The sequence below is a fragment of the Emydura macquarii genome, unplaced genomic scaffold, assembly GCF_026122565.2.
Source record: "Emydura macquarii macquarii isolate MOO-44397 ecotype Brisbane River unplaced genomic scaffold, CSIRO-AGI_Emac_v2 contig_499, whole genome shotgun sequence".
Classification (NCBI taxonomy): domain Eukaryota; kingdom Metazoa; phylum Chordata; order Testudines; family Chelidae; genus Emydura; species Emydura macquarii.
This window is the reverse complement of record NW_027130636.1, coordinates 7,846,596-7,859,129: the sequence shown is the minus strand read 5'-3', so window position 1 is coordinate 7,859,129 and position 12,534 is coordinate 7,846,596. Positions and strand designations below refer to the sequence as shown.

At 42.6% G+C, this 12,534-nt stretch overlaps 1 protein-coding gene across 1 annotated transcript in view; it reads left to right on the top strand.

Annotated features, from left to right (window-relative positions):
- The first annotated feature begins 1,491 nt into the window (after positions 1-1,491).
- AMER3 (APC membrane recruitment protein 3) overlaps positions 1,492-12,534 on the top strand; it is a 34,385-nt gene continuing 23,342 nt past the window's right edge. Inside the window, exon 1 of the mRNA XM_067538636.1 lies at positions 1,492-4,547. Within this exon, the coding sequence (XP_067394737.1) occupies positions 1,492-4,530 (3,039 nt within the window). The 3' untranslated portion in view covers positions 4,531-4,547. The remainder of the gene's footprint in view (positions 4,548-12,534) is intronic.

The following is a 12,534-nucleotide window of genomic DNA, read 5'->3' as shown; positions in this document are numbered from 1 at the left end:
TCTTCAAAATATACATAACATAAGAACAGCCATAGTGAATCAGATCAATGGTCCATTTAGCCTAGAATCCTGTCTTCCAACAGTGGCCAATGCCAGGTGCTTCAGAGGGAACGAATAGAACAGGTAATCATCAAGTGATCCATCCCATTGGCCATTCCCAGCCTCTGGCAAATAACAATCCCTACCTATCCTGGCCAATAGACATTGATGGACCTATCCTCCATCAATCCTATCATCCAATCCTATCCTCCATGAACTTCTCTGGTTCTTTTTTGAACCCTGTTATAATTTTGGGCTTCACAACCACCTCTTGCAAGGAGTTCCATAGGTTGACTGTGCATTGTGTGAAAAAACACTTTTTGTTCATTTTTAACCTGCTGCCTATTAATTTCATTTGGTGACCCCAAAATGTCATGAATGTATGAAAATGAGTAAATAACACTTTTTATTTACTTTCTCCACACCTCTATCATACCCCCCCTTATTCATCTCTTTTCCGAGATGAAAAGTCCCACTCTTATTAAGTTCTCCTCATATGGAAGCTGTTCCATACCCCTAATAATTTTAGTTGCTATTTTCTGTACCTTTTCCAAGTCCAGTACATCCTTTTTGAGATCGGGTGACGAGATCTGCACGCAGTATTCAAGATGTGGGCATATCATGGATTTATAAAGAGGCAATATGATATTTTCTGTCTTATTATCTATCCTTTTCGTAATGATTCCACACATTATATTAGCTTTTTTGGCTGCCATTTGCACACTGAGTGGATGTTTTCAGAGAACTATCCACAATGACTCCAAGATCTCTTTCTTGAGTGGTAACAACTAATTTAGACCCCATAATGTTTTTTTATATATTATGTTTTCCAGTGTGCATTACTTTGCATTTATCAATGTTGGATTTCATCTGCCATTTGGTTGCCCAGTCACCCAGTTTTGTGAGATCCCTTTGTAACTGTTCGCAGTCTGCTTTGTACTTAAGTATCTTGAGTAGTTTTTTATCATCTGCAAATTTTGCCACCTCAGTGTTTATCCCATTTTCCAGATCATTTATGAAAATGTTGAACGGTACTGGTCCCAGTACAGACCCTGGTGGACACCACTGTTAACATCTCTCCATTCTGAAAACTGACCATTTATTCCTACCCTTTCTTTCCTATCTTTTAACCAGTTACTAATCCAGGGAGGACCTTCCCTCTTATCCTGTGACCCTTACTTTGCTTAAGAGCCTTTGGTGAGGGACCTTGTCAAAGGCTTTCTAAAAATCTAAGTACACTATAACCACTGGATCACCCTTGTCCACATGCTCCCCATCAAAGAATTCTAGTACATTGGTGGCACAAGTTCTAGTGTGGTTCTATTTGTTTGAAAACATACCCTAAATCTATATGGGTCATTTCAGAAATTATTAGCTAAATGCATGCTGCTAGCCAGATGCTAAGGTTTTGTTTTGCTGTTTCCTCTCTAGAAACAAATGTGATGAAGCAGCATGGAGCTAAGGAGAGGAAAGACCTTCATAAAATCGAGCTTGCAGCTGACCTCTGAGAAAGCACCATTAGTGGACGTGATTCCCACAGACAAGGACAATCTAGGAAAAGACAAAAGTGTAGCAATCGAGGGGAGCAAAAGTGAAGCAGATGTCCAACGGGCATGTTTGACCGCACACAGAAATGAGAGCCTTCCCAATAGAACAAGGAGTGGGACTAGTGAAAACAGCCAAGCACCATATGGGCCTTCTTACAAACTGGTAAGAAAGAGTAAAACCCATGACTGTGTGATAGGGGTAGACAAAACAGAACAATACAACCATAGTGATAAAGCTTACAAGGAAGGCTTTGCAGCTCCAGAAAGAAGTAAAGGGCGACTCGTCAACAGCATCAGCTTTTCTGGGGTGGGGAGCACCCTGAATTCCAGTGGTAAGAAAGAGTCCATGGTCAGCCCAAGCCAGTCTACTTGCAGCAGTCAGCAGATGATAGATTATAGAAATTTTGTGCCGCAGATGCCTTTTGTACCAGCTGTAGCAAAAAGCATTCCCAGGAAGAGGATTTCCCTTAAGAGATCTAAAAAAGGGCTCAGGGATATATTTCACATTAAAAAAAATAAACCAGAGAGCCTGACACTGCTAGTTGAGAAGAGCAAGAGGCTGCCTTCTCCAGCGTGGAAGAGCGAGCTGTCAGGCAGGCTTGGGAAGTATCTTCTCAAACCCAGAGAAACCTTTGCAGCTGACTGCTTGGCACAAGACTTGTCTGACAGTGAAATGCAGTCTGATTCCTCCTATGACTACTGCAATGCTCTGTGTGAGGATGTCGCTTCTCTGAAGAGCTTTGACTCTCTCACTGGATGTGGGGAAATCTTTGCTGATGAGACCTCTGCTCATTTGGAGCTGGAGAACAGCAAAGAAGTGTTGGTGAGGTGCTCCAAGCACAAAGAGAGCCCTGCCTTGGGGTCTTTTCAAGGGGGGGTGGAGCAGCTGGCATCCCCTGCTCAAAATGAAGCAGCTGACTTTGTGAAATTTTGGGACAACATCAACAAGTCAGTGCAATTACATCAGAGCGCGTTATTTGATAGGAGGTTGTTGAAGATACCCAGTCCTGGTTTGGGAAAGACTAAACCTGAAGCTGATGCTTCAATGACTGACCTGCTAGTCTCACCTGATAAAGATCCTGACAGTTCCAAAGAAAGCTCCACAGATACAGGGACACCAAAAAGTGACCACCAAGAATCCACATCCACCAGTGATGAAGGGTACTATGATTCATTCTCTCCTGGGCAGGATGATGAAATGAAGGAGGCTCAGACTCCTGGGGTTCCAGGTAGATTTCCAAGAGACAGTTACAGTGGGGATGCCCTTTATGAACTATTCTATGATCCTAATGAAACCAAAATAAGCCCCATCCTCGATGATGAGCTGTGTATGTCTGAAAGTATTTCAGAACAGGCCATTGAAATCCCTTTGTCAATTTACAGCTTTCATGTGGGAGCTGAGGAAAATATGGCTTCACAGCCAACTGTTGACATCATTAGCCAGGGGTTTCTTCACAGCACATGGAAAGGCAAGGAATGTTTGTTAAAGCTCTGCGATACTGAACTTTCACTGACCATGGGGATAATAAACTGGCTGCGAAAAAACCCAGGGCTGGTCTCCCCCACAGATCCTATTAGGAGCCCTGAATTGCAGCTGGCAAAAAGTGGTGATCCATTGGTCTCCTCTAGTCTCAGTCCATGTCGGAGTGAGCACATAGCAGCTGAGGAGGAAAAACAAACCAAGGGAGAAGCTAATATTTCTAATCCAAAGTCTTCTTTGGATGATGACAATGACACAGCCGAGCCATGTTTAGTGGATGCAGCTGAAAAAGACCAAAAGGAAGTTTCATGGCTTCACACAGCTGACGGGCATTTTCAGATAAGGGAAGGAAACTGCCCTGAGGACTCGTGTGCTGCGTCTGGGCTTCTGGAAGCCAACAACACATCAGGGAACGCGCCAAAATCACAAGCTATTGGAGACAATTTATGGACCTGTTTGTCTGAAAAAGAGAAGATGCCAGTTTCAGGAGAAGGTAAGGGACCTGGCGATAAAGCCCCATTAACAGCAGATCTGAACAGGCAGCCTGTTTGCCAGAGCTTTCAAAACCCTATGATAAGTGATAGCCACGAAGTGAAATCATGTTATTCCTACATGACTGCAGCAACCTCCCCAATGGATTCCCCAGAGACAGCCGATGGAAATAAAACAATATATCATTCTTTGTCTATTTCCTGCGACAAGCCAATGCAGCCTCTTACTTTGAGACATTTCCAAAGCTACATCAGCCCCACACAAAGGGAAAGCGACACCACTATCGTGCAGCTTCTGGAACGTTGTGCCACACAAGTTGCATCCTTAAAAATCAGCTATGAAAACAAACATCTGGAAGACAAATGCATCAGGAATGAAATGAACAATATAATTTGCAAGATGTCTCAATATAAAAACAAAATATTGTTGCAAAATGAATGCAACTGTATCACCAGGAGTTTAGAATACCCTGGTCTCTCTCACACAAACCAAGATAACGATGAGACAAGCCTTAAAGCCAGTAATCCATATCACTTGAAAGAAAATAGGGAACTAATTTGCTCTGAAGATCAGAAATGCAGAACAAGTACCCTAGATCATGTGAGTCAGGTCACCAGGAGTAAGATCAATTTTGAATATGCCCAGCTAAATAATCAAGCCCTCTCTTACATAAAAGACTTTAGACTTGAACACAGTCCATGTAACTCTAACAGCATTACACCCCTGAGCAGGCCAACATTTTTACCTCTCTTCAACTCTGTTTGTTCAGATGTACCCAGTGATTTTTCACAAGCCTGCACAAACAGTTCATTGGACAAACCTTTGCAAAGTCATGAATCTAAGCAGTCCAGCCCAACCTCATGCTGTTACACAGAAGAATACTACCAAGGACTCTCTCAAGGGGCCACTCTTCCTAATAACCCAGAGGCAACTACCACAGACAGAACAGTGACGGGGAAGAACCATCAGTAACACACCAGTGTAAAAAGGTAAGTACTTGTAGAGAAGATTGAAACAAAATGTGGGGGGAAAAAAAAAAAAGAAATTATAGCCATTCTCCTAATACAGAATAAGGTCCACTACACCTTGATCTACCAAGTACTTTATGCACCTCAGAGTTTGACCAGTTTCTTAACATCTGCTTTATAGAGATAGACAAATTAAAAAGAAGAAAGCAAAGAGTCAAAATTGCACAGATTCCCAAAGCTAAGGGCTGCATCTTGCCTTAGGTATGTGTCAACCTCATTGGCATGAATGAGAGCTGCATGCAAAGGTCAAGGAGAGACTGGGTCTTCACTCAGTTACACCAGGTTCACCTTCATGTAACTCCATCACAACCAATAATGCCTAATATTAGAGAGCATTCTAGATGTCCATTGGGGTATTAAAGCAATGTAATATGTGTGAGTATTTCACAGGGCTTGTTGCACTCAAGATACAGAATATTTAGAAACATTCCTGATTACAACTGCAGAAACTGCCATATATGATACCGGATGTCAAACAGGGCTGCCTGGTCTTCTAACATTCGACCCCTGATTTCACATAACCCTGCCATATATTAACTGTACAGAGAACTGTCTCTGTCGCATAATGATAGGTTTTTACAAAAGTTCTCTCAAGTACTGATAACACAGCTTTATTTGCAGATTTCTTTTCAGAGCATCACTACAGGGAGTTAAGGTCGTTCAGATGTCTTGCTTGCAAGTGGAACCTTAACTGCGTTTCCTGAGTTTCAAACATATTTTAACTCTAATGTTTTTTAAAAGTAGCTCCAAGCACTGATTATTTATCACATTTTATTTATCATCATTGATCATGATCATTTATCCCATTTAGAACAGCAGTGCTTAGGGGCCACAGGAGAAAGGGGCACCATTGCAGTAGGTGGTGTGCCGACAGGAGAGAGCTGAAGAACCTGCAACCTGAACTCCACATTAATGACAATTTTTGAAGGAGTATTTCCTTAGTTTTTTTTTTAAAAAGCCATAAAATGGGACTGGGGAGGGAAGGAAGTTTTGGAGCGGGATCACCTTCTTCAGGTCTGCAGAAGGGGGACCTCACTAAATGTGCACCACTTAAGATGCTTAGTGGGGAAACCTGTCTCCTAGGGACCTTAGAAGGTGTGCACGGGAGTAGACTTTACCTGGCATTGACCTCCTGAAGAGCTTTATGATGCTTGTTAAGACGGCACAATCTACGCCCTCCAACACCCCTTTACAGGGCTTATGCTTGTAGGCCTCCTGGAGACTGTGCCGTGTGTGGGAGAGGGCTGCAGAGAGAAGAGAGGGCCAGGAAGAGGAGCGAAAGAGAAGATGATGGATGCAGGAGAAGGAATTGCAGAATGGCTGCAGGAGGGTGAAACGACAGAGCAGCCTCTATGCATTCAACAAGGATGGAGATGTTCAACCTGGTAGTGATGGGGCTTGCGATCTTCACTCAGAGTGAAGTCCCAATTTCCCCCATGACAAATACTAGCACTTCCTTGACTTCTTCATCAGCCAAGTGTTCTGTAGCTTAGAGCAGGATTAGCCCCCTCTGCTTAGCCACAAGTGGTTGTCAAGTAGAGAAGGCAAGGAAAGGAGCGTGCTCCTCCCTGTGTGAAGCCTAGGCTTGTTGAGTTACTCCCGTGCCTTTGGAGGCTCAGTCGCACCTTGCTATCCTTCTAGTGAAAAAAAAAATTGTTCCCTGCTGACAAGCATCCCAACAATAGCCAGAGTAATATGATCTCTGGTTAATAACTTTTGAAAATATATTTTATTCCACAAAATTTTGGTGATGTGCCCTAGATTTTAGTCCAGTAAACTAAGGTGGTTTCTAACCCCTTCTGCTTAATATTTTTTTTGTTTCAAAGGTTAAAAAAAAAGTGGTTTTGCTATTCTGGTGAGCAATTCTATTTTCAGATTGTCATAATTCAGGAAACCCCTTTCTCCAATTAATTTTACATTTTGTAGAAAATTTTTACCTCAGGCCCAGGGCTAAACTACTGATTGAGGCCCATGTGCCCATCTGTGGATTCTGAAGGGGGCCACAATCAATTATATAATGCATCACTAGCTATGGAGCTATTATCATCATTCCAATACCCCAAAAGAAAAAAAAAGCCTGTATCTAGTGGCTCAGCTCATCAACAGCAAAATGTTTTGCTTTATGCTACTGTACTTGTAATGACAGCTCAAGATGGCTTGTTTTTTCACTATAGTTCCCATAATTTCAGCTTGCACCTTGCCACAAAAGAACAGATTGTAGCTCTTGGAACTAACTGCTGCTGTGAGGTTCATAATACAGAAATTAAAAATTCATAATGGAAAAAAAGAAAGATTAGTGGTCACAGTTACTACAGATAGTCTCCAATGCTACGGTTAGATAAGTGAAGCAATACATACATTTACTTCTTCTTTCTATTTTATAGTTGACAGTAATTCATAAGGCTCTGCTAAGCAGAGCCATTAGTTCTCAGGCTTGGACTGTGAAGAAATTTTATTTCTAATGCAAGAAACAATCACTTTTAGCTAGAAACAGAGGGCAGAATTGTAGCTGATATAACTGTCAGAAGTGGCAATATACTGTATCTTAACACAGTATGAGATATACTGCAAGTAGACATTTTTGGTTTCAGGGCATTTTCTACTGCATCAGATCAAATGGCAGCTGCTATATGCCACCACTGGTCAGTGTAGATACCTGCTGTGTTAGGAATATAACAGAGTTCATATGGCACAGCTCATGCTCCAAAGAGGAGTTGATATTTGCTCTTTGCAAAAGGGAGAATATGCTAGTTTGCGACAGAAGCTTTGCCTAATAAAGTAAAATGAATTGCATGCAGATTTTACCATGTAGGTGGAATTAGCATGTTTACTTAAATGCATAAATTCAGGGAATCATTTTGCTATATCCTCCATTGTTATTAAGCTCTTACTGAAAATGAATTTACACAATCATTAAAATGATATTTAGCATGGATGTGAGAAATAGTTGTGGTGGTAGTTAACAACTGTGTCCCATGGAGTTTTCCTATCTGGCCTCATCTTCCCTGGTCATTCGCATGCCCACATTAACAGATGGCTTGTGGGCTCATTTGAGATTTTAATTTTTGGAAGATGACTGTAGACATCCACCATACTGATGAAGAGGGGAGTGGGCGAAGGGCAGAAAATAAATGGGGCAGCTGCTCTGAAGCTACAGAGAAATACAACAATAAGAAAATACTCCTGCTCTTAACTCTAGAGCGCTTACACATGACAAAAACTCTAAGACTATGATGATCTCACTATTTTAAAATGTCATGCTTAGGAAAGGTGCGACAGTCCTAGAGATTGGAGTCCTGTGTTTAACCACAGAACAAATGCTGCCATAGTGGCATCAGTGCAGGCTTCCCACACATAATCTTCTTCCCTGACCTGCAGGAAGGTGAAAGGGCAGAGCAGCCTCTATGCATTCAACAAGGATAGAGATGTTCAACCTGGTGGTGATGGGGCTTGCGATCTTCACTCAGAGTGAAGTCCCAATTTCCCCCATGACAAATGGCCCTGTTGCTCCTTCCTCTCAGCAAGCTGGCACATTCTTCCTCCTCAGCCATGTGAGACCAAGTACACAGCTGTCTTCCTGGATCCCCCAACCATGCAGGACCACCCCTCTCCATTTCCTTGTACCAGCAACTCTACTTCTACCCTCGCCTCTGGGCCACTGAAGCCTGATGACTTTAGTAAGGATCATGGCAACTGGGAAAAACAGTTCCAGATCCTCTTCATTCCCTTGCTCCCCTTCAATTCAAGGGGTGAATTTGCAAATCCTATTTGTAAGTTACACATCAGTGGAATAGGAGAAGTAATTCTCAGCACAATAGGTCTGCACCTACAGGAGGAAGTGAATGTTTTAACACTTTTATTTTAAGAGGTATAATGTAGGTGTGCATCAGTGAAAGTTACTAGTAAGAAATACTTTGCAAGAGATTGACACAAGTAACTTTATGGATCAGTGAATAGACATGACTTTACACTGCACTCTGAAGCTCACTAAATTTGGGTTCCAGTGGGTCACCAGAGCAAGCAGTTCCAGACCTTTTGGCCTTCCTCTGAGAACAGCCTGGCATTGGAGGTTCTGAAGCAGGAGATCCATCTGTTTGATGAGGAGGAGGAGCTGCTGGGATGGCATGCTCTATGAAGGGAGTTCACCCTGGAGACCACATCCCAAGAATTGACAGCAGGAGCAAATTATGCCACCATGACCAGACACAGGCAGAGAGAGAAGCTCTCTCAGATTACTGGGCCCACATTCATTTTGGGATTCATTGATCTTTACTTATATTTTGAACTGCCTTTTTAAGTGAAGAGGTAGACAGGGCAGAGTACCAAGCACCCTTAAGTGCTCATAATAACTCATCTCATTCAAATGCTGTGTTCCTGCATCATGTATCAGCTGAAGCTTTTGGGTGCATTTCAGTGATAGCACTAAAGAGAATGCATTGCAATAATCTATTTTTAAGATTAAAAAGGAACAGATGATTGTGACAGGATCCATATCAAAGAGGAATGTCCACAAATATCAGCCAAGTGTAGATAAAAGAAAACAGTACAGTGTAGGCCATAGCTATCATCTAGCAACCAAGAAGTGGCAATGGAGATAATATGACCCAGAAACAGCAAGGTGATATTGTAAAGATCAGATATACATCTCCAATAGAAGGCATATTCATAGCTTGGTCAACTCTAGTGTTTTCCCTGACCTATCATCATTGCTTCCATCCTGTTTACCTTAAACTAGGTCAGTTTGCTCCCCTGCATGCACCCTTGTATCCTTGGGGGACAGGAAGAGCAGAGACTGCAATATTTGGGTTTGACAAAGGAGGAGATATAGTATTAGAGTCTCACTTAAATATTAGCAATACTTTGGGCTAAAATATACCATTATCATCCCTACTGGCCATAGCTACATGTTTAACAAGTGGAAAGAAAAAAGATGGAACCTGGTAGAAATGCACCCGAGTGCCCTTGGGCAGGGAAAGAGAGTAGTTACACATTCACAGCCCGCGGAAGTCAATGCATTCCATTATCTGCACTGGAGTTTGGGTCAAGCTCTAACACCCTTTGGGATCTCACAGAAGTAAGAAGTAACTAACTCACTGAAGGGCCTTCCCCTCCATTCCCATATAATTCCACAGTTAAGAAAACTGAATCTTGTGGACAACAGTAGCATCCAGTACTGCTGAGAGACCTAACAAAATCAGGATGGACACATGAGCCATGCCCATGACCAGGAGGGGCTGGGAGAATGAATACTAGAGATGAGCTCCACTCCCAGAGAGTGCCGTGCCAGCAATGCCCTCTGCTTAAAATAACAGTTCTTTTGCTCAAGAGCCCTCATTGATGATAACTGTGATAGCACGGAACAGGGAAACAGGTAATCTCTCAAGTCTTACATAATATCATCTAAAATAATATAGCTGTGCTCCAGTATTGAGGCCATTGGCAACAAGAATATGCATTTCAGCAGAAATACCTCCTGTTCTGAGGCTTATGGATTTATAAATTGAGCTACCCAAGCCCATTTGCATTTAAAAAGCAGATCCTAAAATCTCATCTAACAGAATAAAATACACACTACTCCTTGGACAAATGTATCAACAACAGGTACAAATTTACTGCTAGATACATATGGTACCATGCAACTAGAAAATATGGAGAGTAAGGTAATGGGTCACTGCCTTTACTAGTGTATCTGAGTGTTAGTCACCTGGGGCCCAGATACTAGGGCTAGATGCTAAATTAAACAATTTTCTTCTTCATTAAACATTATTGCTCCCGGACTTGGCTCTGTATCAATGTACTGTCTGCATCTGATTTTTCCACTGATCTTTACTGTGTATATCAGAAAGAGAGAGGGAGAAGGATTTCACCAGCATATTTGCTAGAAAAAAGAGATTTTTAGGCACAGTTTTCAACAAAGATGCTCTCTCAAAGGACAGATGCTCTATAACAGTGTTAAATGTGTTCCATTTTGAAGCAGAAGAGATTGATTTGCCATTCTGCCTGTTTTTGCAGTAGCATGGTTTCCATGGATACAGTCTGACAGGGATTCTTTTTTCCCCCTGGCAGCAGTAGGGGGCTAAATTCTGATCTCAGCTACACCAATATAAATCTGAATTACTCCAGATTTGCACTGAAAGCAAAATTTAGCTTTTAGTGTTTTAGTGGGGAACCAGGTTCTGTATTCAGCAGCTGTGGCTAAGGTGCAGCACAAGCAAAGCAAACCACACTGTCTGTGTTACACGTGAGAAGTGCAGATGAGCCTAAGTTCAAAATACAAATACATGAATTGCCTGTTCACTGGCTTAGCGACCATCCTCATTTAATGGCAAAAATTCAGGTCTGGTTTTGGCTGTCTAACTGAATTACTCATAACCCCTGCCTTGGATTGGACCAAATACTATTTCATCAGTATTAAAAATGGTTGCTGTAGTGTGAAGAACACTCCCCCCAACCCGCTTCTTTCCCCCCATGAAACATCGGAAGGCACGGAGGAAAATAAGCAAAGTCAGTACCTAATCTATGGAGCAGACTTTTTAACCAATACTGGTATATGAGAGGATATTACCACACCTTGAACAAAGCAGCTGGCTTGTAGAGGATGTAGAGCATATTCTGTAGCTGTTTAATTTTGTATTTACCAACCAGCTAGTAGCAAACAAAGAAATTTTGTTTGCTTTTTCTTGGGGGGCAGGGGAGGAGGAGAAGAAAGTTTTCAGCCTCTCTGTGCTGATCTGTAAAGCACCTGCTCCACCTCTATTTTTAAGTTCCTCTTAAAAACCCATTTCCCTTCTGCTCTCCATATAAAATTTTGTTGATTTGTACCAAACTTCCCATTTGGAGGTTCCCCCCATTTCCCAACATCTGCCTACTTGTCTGCCTGGCCATCCTTAGACTCCTCGGGGCAAGGGCTTTATGTTTCAGGGTAACTGCACCTGGATTCCCTCGTGGTCCTCCCTCCAGGGCACCCACTTAAGGTTTCTGGCTCCTATCCATCACCACATTTGGGCAGACACCCGTGTCTTTCTCTCTCCTGACGGGGAATCCAAGGCTGCATGGCTCCCTGCCTTACCCTGGGGCATCCCCAGCAAGCCAGCCAGCCGAAAGGCCAGTGCCTGTGTTTTGCTTTCTCCCTGAGAGCTGTGAACAGTTGCGAGTGACCATACAGCTCTTTCTAAGCAAGCTCTTTTATTCTTAAGGTAAAAGCAGAGAAGCCATGTAAAAAACCAATTACAGTTCCTCTGTACATGCTAAAAGTTTACCAGGAGTCACCCATAAGCCTTATGGGGCCCCGGTAGGCCAAAGTTTTTCCAACCATTCTGCAAAGGTGGGGCCTTTCGGACAGAAGGCTCTGCCCATTTGTTGGGTCAGAGAGAAGGCCCGAATTAGTTTAAACCCAGACTTTTTGTATCAAAAGCCCTTTGTCTGTTGGTTGCTGGAAAAAAAAACAGTCGGAATTAGCATAGGCAAACCTCCCCAGGGAGCGGTACCTCTCTGGAAGTGTTTATAACCTACATGATTCATCTTAGTCACCCCCCTACTGTTTTTAGTTCCTGGCCGGGCTGTGCCAACCTCCCCACCCCACCCACTGAGTTACGTGCAATCCCCTGGCCCACAGTATTACATAAACTATTCATGCACTTAACCCGAAATGATACTGCATGAGGTTGTAATCTCTGTCACGGGCCATCCCTTGCTGTGTATCTGGCATACCAGGGGCACTTCCACAGATGTAAACGGTTCAGGGCAGATACCATCTTGTAGTGATTAGCAGAATGCTAACGCAATACAATACATACTACCATTACCAATTAATTAGACTGGTGATGTTGTTTCAGAGAAATAGCTTGCACAACAGTCCTAGGTGCCATCGGATAAAAGACCCCATTTTAAATAAAAACCAAAGTCCTAGGCCTCCTTCAAAGGTTTAGTACTACTCACCAAGCTTTAC